This window comes from Sturnus vulgaris, chromosome 16 (assembly GCF_052056855.1).
Source record: "Sturnus vulgaris isolate bStuVul1 chromosome 16, bStuVul1.hap1, whole genome shotgun sequence".
Lineage (NCBI taxonomy): Eukaryota > Metazoa > Chordata > Aves > Passeriformes > Sturnidae > Sturnus > Sturnus vulgaris.
Genome location: NC_142258.1, coordinates 12310920 through 12325206, shown reverse-complemented (window position 1 = coordinate 12325206; position 14287 = coordinate 12310920). Strand labels below are relative to the sequence as shown.

The window sequence follows — 14287 nt, the reverse complement described above, 5'->3', positions numbered from 1 at the left end:
TTGTGTCTTTCAGATTTATATTTCAATCTGAGAGTCTTTGGAGGCACTCCATAAATACAAGTTAGAAATTGCAAAACCAATTCAGGTGCACTAAAAATAAGTTAAATTTGAAGAGTAATTCATTTTCAATTTTCTGTGACAGTATCTTTAATCCAAATACTTGTAGTAATTTTTGTTTAATTATAATGTTAAAATTTTTGATGTTGCTAAATTTTATCTTGAAGTTATTTTAAATTTCAGAACAAATTCTAAATCTTAAAAGAACAGATAAAACTACAGTCTCTTAGCTGGAGAACTAGTTTTGATAGGGCTAATATAATTCAAGAAGAGCAAAGAGAAAACGTTATTTATGTGCATAAGAACATTTCAAAGAGAGTTTTGCTAATTTTTTCTCCCCTTCAAAGTACATGAATATGAATAGGTTTGTGGGGAGGAGAATTTTTGTGAGTATTAAGTGAAAAAGAAAAAGAAGAACTGGTCTCTCTGAGGTTTTGTTACTTGGAATTTGAGGCAAAGATTCTTTCTTTTAAACAACTCCACAAGAAAATCCTTTAAGACTGGCATAAACACAGTTGGAATAAATAAGCTTTAAGGCTTTCTTTCTGTTTGTGAGGGTTTTTGTGCTTGCCATGCCTGGGAGATTGCTGGAAGTCAGAGGGAAGCTGGCTGGTGTGCAAGTGCTGCCTGCTGTGCTGTGCTGAGGAGCACCTGCAGCAAACCTGCTCCTGTGCAGGCTGGCCAGCCTATTCCTGCTACAAAACACTCAGAACAACACTTGGTACACTCCACTGTGCACCTGCAGCCTGTGCTGAGCTCTCTGTCCTGGAAACCACTTTGCAAGGGAGGTGAAGGTCCCATCCAGACTGAAATGTTGTTGGAATAGAGGAGTCTGGTCCCAGGTTTGTGACAGAATACTGAGAGGTCTTAGGGAAACTGAGGAATGTCAGGTAATCCGTGTGTGATTGTCCAACAGCAGGAGATTGGAATGCTGAGTCTTGGGTAGTCTGAATCCTGGAGGATGAGAAAGGTGAACTTTATGCTGAAATAGTGCAATAGTGTCAAAGAGCAGCAGAGGGGAATAAGAGGGTGAATTCAGTGTTTCCAGTGTGAATTTCGTTGCATCAAAGAAGGTTAGAGAGGAAGGAATTACAGGTAGGAGAGGAGAGGGATGGCCACCACAAGGAGGGAGAGCTGATTAGTGCTGATGAAAGCAAACAGTATTACAGTATTGTAGATGAATTTTCAGACTCTAGTTAGGAGAAGAGGAAAAAGACTCAGTGGTGTGGAGTGTGACACCTTATCAATTGAAATAGGAAAAGATGAAAAAAAAAAGGCCAATTAGAGTGTGAAGAGAGGAGGAGGGAGCTGATGCTGGACTCATGAACAGAAAGAGGTTACCCTAATGAAACAACTGGAAATGTAATATGGAAAGGACAGGATCCCTGGATGATTCAGGGGAAAATGCAGTTAAGAGAAAAGCAACTGCTTCATTCAAAATTGATGGATAAACCAGAAGAAAAAGAAAGCCAATATTGAGTCTGTGTTGAAAACTGGACTTTCTCACATGGTACTTCTGTCCCTACCTCAAACTAAACAACCCTTTATAGGCAGCTTTGTATCAATTTCATATGCAAAATTCCTTCCATGCCTAAGCTTGTCATTCTGCAAGGGTTAGAGAGCCCAAATTCCTAAGTTAAAACAAAAGAAAATTTAAAACAAACAAACAAACAAAAAAACACAAACCAACCTTTTCCTCCTAGGTTCTGGCACAGGAGTGAGATTAGGTCATGGCATCAGATATCTTTCTTCTGGAATGGGATTTTGAAGGGTGTGTAGGTGCCTACCTTGGAAAGCCTTGGTAGTGCTTCAGTATAAACTGAAGCTTAAAGCTAAAACCCCTGAATTTTAATTCTCCTGAATCATCTCTTTATCTCTTTGGGTGAAGCTGGGTATTCAACTAGACCCTGTCAGGTTTGGCCATACGAATTTGAAGTTTTAGATAAAACTCAGATTGAAAGCCAAAAGAATGAACTAGAGATGAAGGAGTCATTGAGTTTAATTTGGAAGTGACTTAGCCCATATTATGGGGTGGGGCCAAAATGATGAGGAATATTTGGAGTTTTGCTGGTAGATGATAATGAAGTCCTTGAGGGAGCTGCAGAGGAATCCTTCATTGCACTGGAGGGATCTTACTCTGGGGAGGGGACAGTAAGAAAAGGACAAGGGAACTGGAGACAGGGAGGATTTCTTGGTTCAATATATGAGCATGTTAATATCTACCTGTCATACATTAAAATGAGTCCAGCATTGAGGACTAAGTATGGTGGACTTAGATTCAGAATATATGAGGAGATGTCCAGATGTGGACACAATAATAAAAGAAGGAAACTGTGCTGATGTCCAGTTAATTTAATTCCTACAGAAAAGAGGGGCAACCTTTACATAAGAGCATAATTAATCTGTCACGTATTCTCCTTCTCAGATTTGACATCCTTTTAATTTTTAAGAGATTAATAATATTTCATTTAAAAAAATATTGATCAAGATGTGTTTATGCTGCCCTACTATGTATTTTTACAATTACATTTGATGGTACTTTGGTTATTTTAGCTTTTACGATTGTTACATGGAAACAAACTCTAAAGTTATGTGTTCCTGCAGCTTATTTTGTCCACAAAGTTAAATTCTTTCCTTGTGAATTTATAAAAGCAGCAAAGTGCGAGATGGTGGTACAAATTATGGAGAAAAAAACAAACAACAAAACAAATGGGGCAAAGCTCTGTGGATTACTGAATTTGTGTGAAAATTTTAGTTTAAAGTGTTGTATATGTGAACAAAATAAAGAGTGAAGTACTGCAAGTAGCTTGTGTCTATATAAAATAAGAAAACAAAATTTTGTACAGAAACAAATTTAAGTTAAACATGCACAGCATATCTTTACTGTCAAATGCTCTCTTTCTCTTGTCTGATTCTTGAAAAAGTGCCACAAGTGGCAGCAGGGAAAAGTAGACTTTGTCACTTCAGACCCAGCTGTGCACTTCTTTTCTGAGTAGTTTATAGTCCTCCCAAGCCATGGACTGGGGCTTAGCAAGGTGTACTTGTTGTACCACAGTTTTCTGTGGTTAATATTCCTTAATTTCTTAGATTATTTTTTTTAAAATCCTGAGTTTTAAAATTTCATTGGGTTAATTTTCATAGGGTAATATTGTCATGTCTTCTTATCTGGAATTGTGGAAAAACCTTATAGGGCAAGACTACACATGGCCCACTAGCTGTCTTCCTAAGATTGTGATATAAAGAATAACCTAAATGCTAATTATTAAGCTGGACACCTGTGTTCAAGGGGTCTCTTTGTGATGCAGGCTTGTACCGATGTGTCAGACCTAAAGAACCGCCCTCAGTGCCTCTTTGTAAAAGTTGATTTGGTGTTGTGACAATAATCCATGCGGATGTGAGCACCCTGTGCTTCTCTAAATGAAATGTCGAGGTGTCTGCGTTACCTCTGTGCTAAGGGAGGTGAGAGTGGGATTGACAGAGGATTTTTGCTGCACCAATTTCCATTTCATCTTCTTGGGTGTGCCTGTGTCCCTGCTTCCTGAGTTTGGAGGTAACAGTTGAGATGAAGCTATTTGGGTATTTTAAATTATTTCTTTTTTTCCCTGACCATGGAATGGCACATCACCTTAGCTCTGTAAACCAGTGCTGCTGCACTCGCTGTCCCCTGCTCTGCCCCCCTCAGTCGTGGCCATCCATGGTCGCTGTGCCGGGCAGCGCATCCCCAGCGCCGCTGCCCTGGCAGGGAGTGCCCGCCGAGCCCGGGCCGGCCGGGAGGGCACCCAGAGAGCGGGGACACCCAGGAGCTGCTGGGACCACGGTGCAGCACGGACTGATGCTGTGGGGACAGCGCTGTCTGCAGGGAATGCCGGCCTTGTCCCCTTGGAGCGAGCCGCGTGTCCCCTCCTTCGGGGCGAGCCGCGTGTCCCCTCCTTCGGGGCGAGCCGTGTGTCCCCTCCTTCGGGGCGAGCCGTGTCCCCGTGTCCCTCCGGAGCGAGCCGTGTCCCCGTGTCCCCGTGTCCCTCCGGAGTGAGCCGTGTCTCCGCTAGATGGAGCGCCCGGAACGGCGGAGCGGGAGCGCTCCCGGCCGCGCTCCGCACGCGGGGCGAACCCGCACGCACCCGAACCGGCCCCGGCGCTCGAACCGGCCCCGCTTCCATCCCCCCGGGCTCCCTACGGAATGTCCCCAAGGCGGGGAGATCGCCCCTGCCAAGGAACGCGTGCGTTGTGCCCGGAGCTGCCCCTAACTCTCTAAAGGCTGCGCATTTTATTTATTATGTTGCCTTCCCCCCCCCCCCAGTACGTTGGTGGAAATCAGGGCTGCTTCTGTTGTGAAAAATCTAGAGTTAATGCTGAATGCTTGTGAAACGTGTATTGGGTGGTGCTGAAGAGGTTAACTCTATGCTTTGGAGAGATTGGGTATCAAGTACTGGAGAAGTCAATGGATGTAACACCGTGCTTGATAGAAACAGAAAATTAGTGATTCTTTCTAGCCTGAGGTAAGCGTGAGCTTCTGTAATGTCCTGATCTTTGTGCAAAAATCTACTAAAGGAGAGCAATCTTAACATAAACCTGATATTAGAAATAGGGATAGTCATTGCAAGAAAATACCACTGGAAGGCTGAGATGCTGCCTTTTAGTTTACAAGAATAGAGGGAAGCCCTTTTATTTAATATTTTTTGACGATACAGAGTATTAAAAAAATCTGTTGTATTTCTCCACTTTGTTTTAAAAAGATACAGCATATCTACAGAAAACAGAATACTATGTAAAACAGAGGCAGAGATACTGATAATTGATCGTAATTTATCAAAATATGTTACTGATATTTTATAATACACTGCTTTTCCTGGTTTGAAGTCTTGGGAGCTATTTTTTCATGTGGTTTTAGATAAGGAGAGTTTAGAAAAAGGACTGCTCTACTATTAGATTCTCTGCCACCTGCCTGAATTATTTTTGTACTGCATCAACCCCTTTATAAAGTTGAGAAGAAACTGTCTTCTTCACATGGAGCATTTAATATGCAGTCATGATTTATTTTTTCTAACATTTGATGTCTGGAGGTATACAATACTTGGAATACTGCATCCTCTACGTGTGAACTTCTTAATGTAGGCTACTACTGAGACGAGTTTGAGGTGTCAAATGGTGTGTGGTGGTGCAGGTGATGTGTTTCAGAGCCTTCCTTTACTACATGGAAATGGTTTGAATGTTTGACAGTCTGCTATGGTAATTCCAAAGGTTAACTTCTAGGTCAAAGGTCTGGAAATGCAAAATTCGAACTTAAGTTTGAAGTTGACTACCAGGTCACAACAAACTGAATGGTTGATTTTAAATAGAATGTGTTACGTTAAATAAACAGATGGATTGCAAATCTAAGTGGGTTTGGATTTGTCAGTCAGCTGTGTGAAAAGTGCTGTTGGTCCTTTTTGCTTTGTTTCAGAGCTTCTCTGCTTTCCTGTTTTTATTTGCATGCTCAAGATTGATCTAGGCTCTGCTGGTGGCATTTTTCAAATGGTGTTTACAGGGAATGTGGGGAGAAGGTGCCTGTCTGAAAATTCTTTGCCTGTGCCATCAGCCATGACATGGAGAACCCCAGGAGGTTGGATGAGGGAGCGTTGCCTGTCATGGTGGTGCAGTAGGCACTGCATCACAGATGGATCCACTCTCAGTGTGGAAGAGGGCTCTAGGAACTCCCACAGACGCTGATGTGGAGATGGTTGGCCTCTTTTTTTTTTTTTTTTAAGTGTTGGTATTTGTTGTTAATTGATAGATCCTTGATAACATGAGCAGCTGAGTGTGGAGTGAGTTCAGCTGCTGACCCAAGAGGGCTGAAGGACGGTGGGAAATGTCGTGTGCTGAAGTGTCCTTTGCAATTGCACACTCTGGTTGTGGCAGAACGAAGGAAAGATGGGGTTGTCAGTAACTTGCAGAGATGTCTCTGGGGTCTGTGTGCTGTGTGGTGCTGTTACAGGGACACTGTCCCTGTGCAGGCACAGGGAAGGTCAGGCTGTGCACAGGCATTCATGTCCCTTTGGCACTGCTGTGGTGGCACTTAGGGTATATATAGCCATAACTGGCATTGTGGGGGTGATTAATGGGCTGGGTTAGGGACAAAAGTGTGTGTAAACAAGGAAATAGCTTTGAAGAAGAGACATTGATTTTATATTTATAAAAATAAAACACACTTTGTTACCTTTTTTCTTTTTAGACATAATGACAAGTTATCCTTGGAAGGGATAAAAATTGGTAATGACTTTCCCCTGCATCTCTTGAAGGAGCATATATCAGGCTAAATAATTGTGTTTCTTTTTTAGGACTCTTATACTACTGAATTATGTATGTTTATTGTTTCTCTGTGTATAGATGATTTGGATAGTTAAGATACTGCTCTTCTTGTTTTAATAACATAATTATGTAAATGTCAGGAATCCATAGTATTTGTGGGTCAGGTTTTTCTGACTTTGAATTGGGTGAAAATGAAGGAAAAAAGGCCAATGAGAAATTCGCTTTTACAATGACTGTTAGCTACATTGACAGTGCTAAATTCTCTTGAAGTAATTGTTCAACACACTGCTTTTAAGAATTTAATCTGTTTTATGGATGTCCTTTTAGCTGTAAAATAGTGCAATAGACAGAAGTAGCTTTGCTTGACCATCACCATGTTCCAGAACCTCACTTTGGGAAATTGGATAGACTTATATAGTTCCAAGCTGTTTGGCTAGGAAGCATGCTGCCTTGGATTTTGACATAATGTAGAAGGAGTTGGTTACCTTACATAACGTATTTGTTTTTCATTAAACATGCTGATAAGGTCTCATTAAAGTGCCATGTATTATTTATGGTATTTCATATGAAACTCAACTGAGGAGAAACTTCTCTCAGCTTAGGGCATTTGCAGAATAACAGCCTTTCTGGGCTAGAAAAAAATAAAAAGAATGAAGAAAAGCATGACATACTCCTGTCAGAATAGGAGACTGCTTAAGGCACAGAGAAAGAATGAAAAAAGGAGAAAGGGCACAGAGAGGGTTCATTTCTCCTCCTCACTCGCTCTTGCTCAGTGGCATGAGGGGTTTTTTGGTTGGTGGTTTGGTTTTTTATTTTTCTTTTTTTTTTTAGTGATTAAATAATCTGGGCTGTTCTAGTAGATGAGTCCATGATAAACTGCAAAAGCATGGATGTTTCCTAAGCCAAACCCAGTTCCTTTATTGTAAGTTTATGCATCATTGTTCTGGTGTTGATTACTGAGTTATGTGTGCATTGGTTTTGTTGCATTGACTGCTTTTGAGAAAGAAAGTTATGTAATAACTGATTCTGCTGGAAAATGTTCAGTTTTGCATGAAGAAGACTTAGTGGATCTAATTCAGTCTCTGAGGCTTGTGTGGGTGCAGGTATGTGAGCGCACATGTAGAATGAATTTTTTTTTTTTTTTTTTAATGTAGCACCTGAGTTGCAGTGACGTGTTTTGATTCTGTTTCCAGTTAAGCGGGGACTATGATTTGTTTTTAAGGGTAGATCTTATATCAAACCAGTTTATGCTGTTGATGAAATAGACTTTTCTTGTGTGTGGGTTATTTGCTTATTGTTTTAGCATTAAACTCTTAGTCTCAGATGTGTTTTTGTGGGAATTATGTATCTTATAAAATAGGTGATTTTCAAATCTTCTTCAGAGTCCTTTTAAAAGAAGGAACCCCTTCAAAACCTCAGGTGGTTCTTTGAGGTTTGACCTTCTTTCCTGAAGAATTAATATTTAATTCATTTGTCAAATTCTAATTAAAAATAGTAATATCTTCTGTTATACTTGAGTTGTATCTCAGGAAAAAAAAATCCTGTAATATAGGACCTCAAGGACAAGCTGTAGTATAAATTATTTGATTTGCAGGTCACATCCTACTTTATTACATAAAGACTAACTAGATCTACTAATGAATAATTATTACTCCATAAAATAAAGGGGGGGGGGTGAATAAAAAGCTGGCAAGAGTGGAATACTAATTTTGAGGTATCGTTCTCAAAGTAGAAAGTAAACATTAAATTCTGAAAATTGCAAATGTAATTTTTCCATGTAACCTGATAGGGCAGTCCTTGATAATAGATTGACTAGCTGTCAAATAAATTTGTAATTTTAGATGAGATGGGCTTTAGACCAATTTTAAGATACAGTCTTTATCCAAGTGTGCTCCCCTCCCCCAGTAAAGTAGAGCCAGTATGCCACAGAATTCATTCCCGGTGTTTCTGCTGCAGTGGTTACACAGCTCCTGCACAGTTTCCCTGTAATGCTTTTATAGGCTTCTGTGGGGAGCTGGATAGCGAATGAAACGTAGATATAAAATTAATTTGTGTTTTTAAAAAAGCTCATTTGCTGATAGCGCTGTGTATTTGCTGGAATCCTCTTGGCTAGCCAAGATCCTTTGCCTTTGCTACTTGGTGGTTCAGAGTTGTGTTCCTGGAAGGGGAAAGCCCTTTTGCAGTCAGGTGTGAGTCCTGGGAGGGGGGCAGGCTGTGAGTGTGTCTGTGTGCGTGCAGAATCATAACAGGCATTCGGTCCCAGCTGGGCAATGACACTAATTGCCCACATCTCATGGATGCCTGCGATGCAGCGTGCTCACTTTCTCTCCTTTCCTATCCTCTCCAGGGATTTTTAAAATGCAGTATTTGAATTTTGGTGAGTGGTAAAGACCCTGCCCTAGGACCCATTTGACAAATGAGAAGCTGTGCAGCATCAGCACCAGCCGACCGAGCCTCACTGAGTCTCTCTCTCTCTCTCTCCTAGTCAGCAGCTACTGTTGTGAGACAAGCTTCAGCTCTCTGTCATTGAGGAAGTTCCATTTGCTCATCAATAGGCTGCAGGCTGTGTCTTCTTTTTTCCTCTCTGTTAAAAATTCGTAGTTTAAACCTACCAAGTTGCCTTAGCTGACAAACGAATGTAGGGGCTTAGGGCTGGGGAGAGGAAAGGCGTTCGAGAAACACCGTTTCTTATTTAAATAATCAGAAGAGAGAGAGAGGAAAAAAAAAAAAAAAAACAAAAAAAAAACCCAACCAACCCGTAGTGACAAGATAGGGCAAACGTGCTTGCATGCAAGCCCCCTCACTTGTTCTACGTAGACTTCAGAGCAACACCATGCAGCATCCCCTGACGGGTGCGACCTGCGTGGCACTGCCGAATGTGGGCATGTGTCCCCAGCTCTCCTGTGCCTTGACTTTTATGTACTTACAGCAGGTAAGTTTGCTTAACTTTTTGTTTTCCTGCCGGTGCTTGCTTTGTCAGCGTCGTTTGGGGGATTTGCGGTCGGGGAGGTATTTTTTGTGTGAACACGCTGTATAAATGTCTCCCACCGTGTGGAGCGAGTGTTGTGCCTGCACTTAAGAATGTGAGAGTGAGTAGAAAATATGTTTTAACAGAGCATCGAGCTTTCACATATCTTCTGGTATTTTGGTGTTGGTTTATTTTATTTTTTTTTGCAGTGTGTCTGTTGGTGATGTTTGTAGATATTTAACACAGTACTGTGGCTGCGTTTCTCATGGATGCTGTAGCAGAGTTTCAGCCATAAAGGACTGCTCTTTATTCATTTGCAGGCATAAATTATACTTCTAATGTAAATGTGTCCAATGACAATTTTGTTTAAGCCTTCTTTGAAGACAGGAATTTTAAGTCTGTGTTAGAACATGCTGCTGATTAAAGCTAAGCTGATTTTTAGTTCACAGGGAGAACGATGATTTACAAAGATATATCTGTGCAGAGTATGTCTATCGTTGAAGTATGTTGGACTGGGTTTTAAAAAAATGTTTGGGTATCAGCAAAACAATGCCATTTTCTACTCAATTTTTCTTTCTTTTAATTTTATTTTATTTTTGATTAGAGGATTTTTTAAAGTATTTCCTCCCACTCTCTCTCTTCCTAAATTATTTAATATTTGCTACCCCCTCTCTGCTATAATGTGAAATACCTGGATAATAGCACTTTTTTTTTTTTTTTTTAACTAGTATTTTGGAATAATTTTTGCATCCTACTCTATTTTAGAACTGAATCCACCATTACAGAGTCACCTACTAAGTGTGTAGAGCCAAGACAGAAATATGTTATCATACAAAAATGATTAATCCTGTTTATTCTGTTACTTCTGTTGAAACTTCAGGAGGAAAAATATTCTTGTGCCTACTGTAACAAATAGGGGCATTTCTTCCAACTTCCACTACAACAGTTTCTGTGCATATTGACTTCCCTGAAAGTGTCTAACTTTATTTCTGCATTCACATATGCCTGAAAGATGTTGTACAGTATTTCTTTTTGTTCGTAAAGAGTAGATAAAATAGATTTAAAGCTTATTTTTATTTGAGGACATTTGTTTTTCTGTTACTGCTGAAAGAAGGGAGCTCCAGTATTTTAAGGATATAAACCCTTCTGTAGATTTTTTTTTTCTTTTCTCCTGTAGTGTAGTATAAACCATTTCTGGCTTCCAGCTTAGGAGTGCATAATAAGAGATTCTTGCATGCGCCCTAGATTATCCATGTATGTGGGAGGGATTCATATGTCTGCAATTAAAATTTGCATCAGATAAATATGATGTGTTTAAATTTCAGTAATTTGCATGCCATAACTAAAATGTATGTTCTTGGTAACTCTATATTCTGGATCTGTTTTGGGAATGGCATTTATAGATCAGCTTTAATGGTCTGGTGTGATTTGTGCACTTAGTGGTTACATACAAAATGTACTCCTGTGTTTTGTTCTGGATTTGTTGTTTTCAGTTTGTCAAACAATTTATATGTTAAAGATAGGGCTTTTGAAAGGAAAAATGGGAATTCAGGTGAGAGGTCAACATGGCCACACAAGGAGCTGATAAAGGATAACATAAAGATGAGGTTGGGTGCTCTAATAACCTTCCTCAGTGAGATATTGCAGTATCATTATGCAAACACATCTATAGCATGGCACTGCTTTAAGGTTTAAGAAACTGTGCAACTCTAATGAATACTTTAAAACAGGGAATTCAATTCCTCTATTCCATCTGAGAGGAAGATGAGAAGTGATTGCTAATGCACTTTACAAAGCGTTATATCTAGCGGATAATTTTTAACTCTTTAAGTGGATTAACTGCCACACAAAGTATTTTTTTAAAGTGTTTGCTTTCTCATTTCCTTAATCTTATTGTCAGTTTAAAATCATCCTGCCTGTACTACTCACAATTATATAATAGGTTGAAAAGTCTGCTAATTTTGTGATGAAAATTGTGACAGGTTCAAAATTCTGTGCTTGTTGCTTCTTTTGATTGCTGGTTGGCATTTTAGTTATTTTGAATTCCTAGACAGTCAGATAATCATGTTCTTAATTCAGATATGATCTCTTTTTTAATGCATTTTGTTAAGTATTTCTTTAGAAGCAATGCTACTTTATCTCAGAATTATCCAGGCAGAGAGGACTGAGTTGACATCACCTACAAAGCCAATATAACATGGTTCTGGTTTTAAACAGTAAAGGAATAAGAAATTGTTTGCTTTTGAAAAATATTAATAAACTTTTAGTATGATAATCTGCTTGAGTTTTTTTCTATTTTTTCCCCATCTGATAGTTTAGAGCAAACTGACAAAAATAACTTGGTTTGTATGTTTAGTGCAAATATCACTATTTCAGTGAAACTGTAAATGTTTTTCTCTATCAAGTTGTCTATTGATCTTAAATAGGGGTAACCTAAAAGCTTTATGTGGCAACTTAATAACTAGTGAATCCTCACCTCTGTGCAACCTGTGAGCAACAGTAAATAGACATTATGTGAAACTATCAAGTTTGGGTTTTTTTCTCTCTAAAAATTGCACTTGAGATCTATCTGCTCAGTTGCACCTCAATTAAAATGAACTCGGACATCTCTATTACAACTGACCTCTCAGTTGTTAAACTTTGCTGCCTATTTAGAACTTATGAAGATAATTATTCTTATTTTTGTGTATCTACATTGGTATTTTGTCACGTGTAAGTTTTACAACTGAAGATGTGTCATTCTTGAAAGCCTGAGAAAGGCATTACATTCTTCTCAAGATGGGCAAGCCAGTCTTTGTCACTAAATATTTATTTATCCTCATAGCCACGAGGATGCTGGTTTTCTGTGGAGCTGAATTAATCATTTGGGAAAATCTGTGCTTTGGTAGTCATTTAAAATTGGCCATTATTTATTTGTGCAAGTGACATCACTTGGACAATTTATTTAGGATAAATGGATAAAGTGTTTTCCACAGTGTACTACAGAAGTGCTCTACTACTTTTTCCAGGGTTAGAAACTTGACTATTTGCTCTGATATCTCTCAATTTACACATGTGTGTCATGTTTTAAGAGCCAAGTGAGGAACTGATTTTTTTTTTTTTAAGCAGTTTATGAATGGAGGATGCTTTACCTAAAAATATTTTGAGCTTAACTCTTGAAAAGAAAGTTGAAAATAAATAAAGGATGGAGGCCTAGGTCATGATATAGATTTACTCTCAATAAGATATTCACTTGAAAAATCCAACAGAAACTGAAGCATGCTTCTGAGTTGGTTGTTTGAAATGGTCTGAAATTATGTGGACATTTTCTTAATAAGATGGTTCTAACTAAGGAAATCCAGAGTGACTTTTCAAAGAACATCAAAACCCAAGTGTCTGTGTCAGTGTGAGCAATGAGCAGAGGGAGAACGTGGGGCTTTGCTGTGGAAGTTTTCACTGCGTCACTGCCAGGACAGGGTCAGCAGGGAAAGTGTGGATGCATTTGGGTGAGAATTTTCCATAGTGTCAATATTTAAAGATACATGAGAAGGCAAGTTCCATTTGTAGTGCACCCTGTCTTTTGGTACCATTTCATGGGGTTAGAAACAGCTGCATGCATCTATTTTCTCTTCTTGTCCTTAATGTGACACATCAATGCAAAACCCAATTTCTGACCGCACGTTTACAACAAATGCTGGCCTGAAGTAAATTTTGCAGCAAAATGTTGACCACTGGTAAATTGGGATTTGGGGTATATTAATGGAGGCTTAGCTCTGTTAACTGATGTTTTCCTGTGGTCTGTTTCCCTGGTTATTCTGTTGGGGTTTTCCGAGTAAAGTGACAAAACAAACTGTTGTTTTGAAACATCACGGAATATTCCATGTCACGGTGTACAATGCTGCTGTCATTATTTTAAAGTTGGTATTTTTTTTTTCTGTTTAATGATGATAGATTTGCTTTGTTTTAAATAGTGAAGTGGTTTGTACAAAGGGTAATTCCTCTTAAATGGAGCAATTGCTCATAGTGGACATGCACAGATCGAAAACAATTGAACTGAAACTTCAATATCAACCTTTTCTGTCTTTAACAAAGTAGTTCATGGTACAGCTCTCATATCAATGATGAAAAGAATCCACCATGAAAACAAAGCAGAAACCAACAAAATCTCCATCTCTACCCCAGCTATTCCATTACTGCTTACATGGTAAATTAGTGTAATTTTATTTGGGCCTTAAGCATTATGGCTATGGAGAAAAGCTGAATTCCCCTCTCAGTTACTTATGTCATGCTTCTGGATGTGATGATTTATAGGAGTCTGAAAGACTTTTTATCACATTCTTTCTTCATGGCTTAATTCAACGTTGATTTATTTGGTAGCATTTTCAATTGATGCAGTCAATAGTGTCAATAATGGAATAAGGATTAGAACAGATTATCTTTGTGCTAAAATTGTGTAAAGAATTGAATAGATGAACAAGTCAAGCAATTCCCGGATACAGTTTAACTTTTTTTTAATAGAGCAAAAGCACATCAGTCGCTGAATGCCACCATTGCAGTTGCAGTTCTGAGTATCTGCTTTTTGCATTTAATACTTCTAGGACTCTTCAAAGGTTCGGGTATGTCAGTTGAATTCAATAACTGATGTTTTATGGTGACACTGTTTAAACCAATAATGAGAACACTGTCTTTCTTTGCCTAGTCCATTTATAGTACTCACTCCACGGCTCTCCTGTAAAATCAGTTAATCTGACTTTAGTTTAGAAAATTGTAAGCGTCTGTTATCTTATGAATTAGAGTCTTTGCACGATTTTGTTCCTCTCTCTGCTATTTCATGGCAATTTTCATGTGAGAACGTACAACCTCTGCTTATGACTGCATGAGTGCAAAGAAGTCCATGGTACTAATGCTCACTCACCATCTGTTTTTCTTACAGCTGGGCCTTGAATAATTGTCCAGTAGCTGATGGACTGAGGGTAGGCAATATTTTCAGGGTTTTCT

The 14287-nt window shown here is 39.1% G+C and overlaps 1 protein-coding gene across 48 annotated transcripts in view; it reads left to right on the top strand.

Moving 5' to 3' along the window:
- The window catches only part of RBFOX1 (RNA binding fox-1 homolog 1), a 1116721-nt gene that overhangs the window by 848597 nt on the left and 253837 nt on the right, over positions 1–14287 (top strand). For 18 of the 48 annotated variants that reach the window (XM_088174520.1, XM_014894486.2, XM_088174503.1 and 15 more), the window contains exon 1: positions 8934–9274. The exons of the other annotated variants lie outside the window; for them this stretch is intronic. In XM_088174520.1, the coding sequence (XP_088030646.1) occupies positions 9131–9274 (144 nt within the window). In that variant the 5' untranslated portion in view covers positions 8934–9130. Of the gene's footprint in view, positions 1–8933; positions 9275–14287 lie in introns of those variants that run through there. 48 annotated transcript variants of the gene reach the window in all.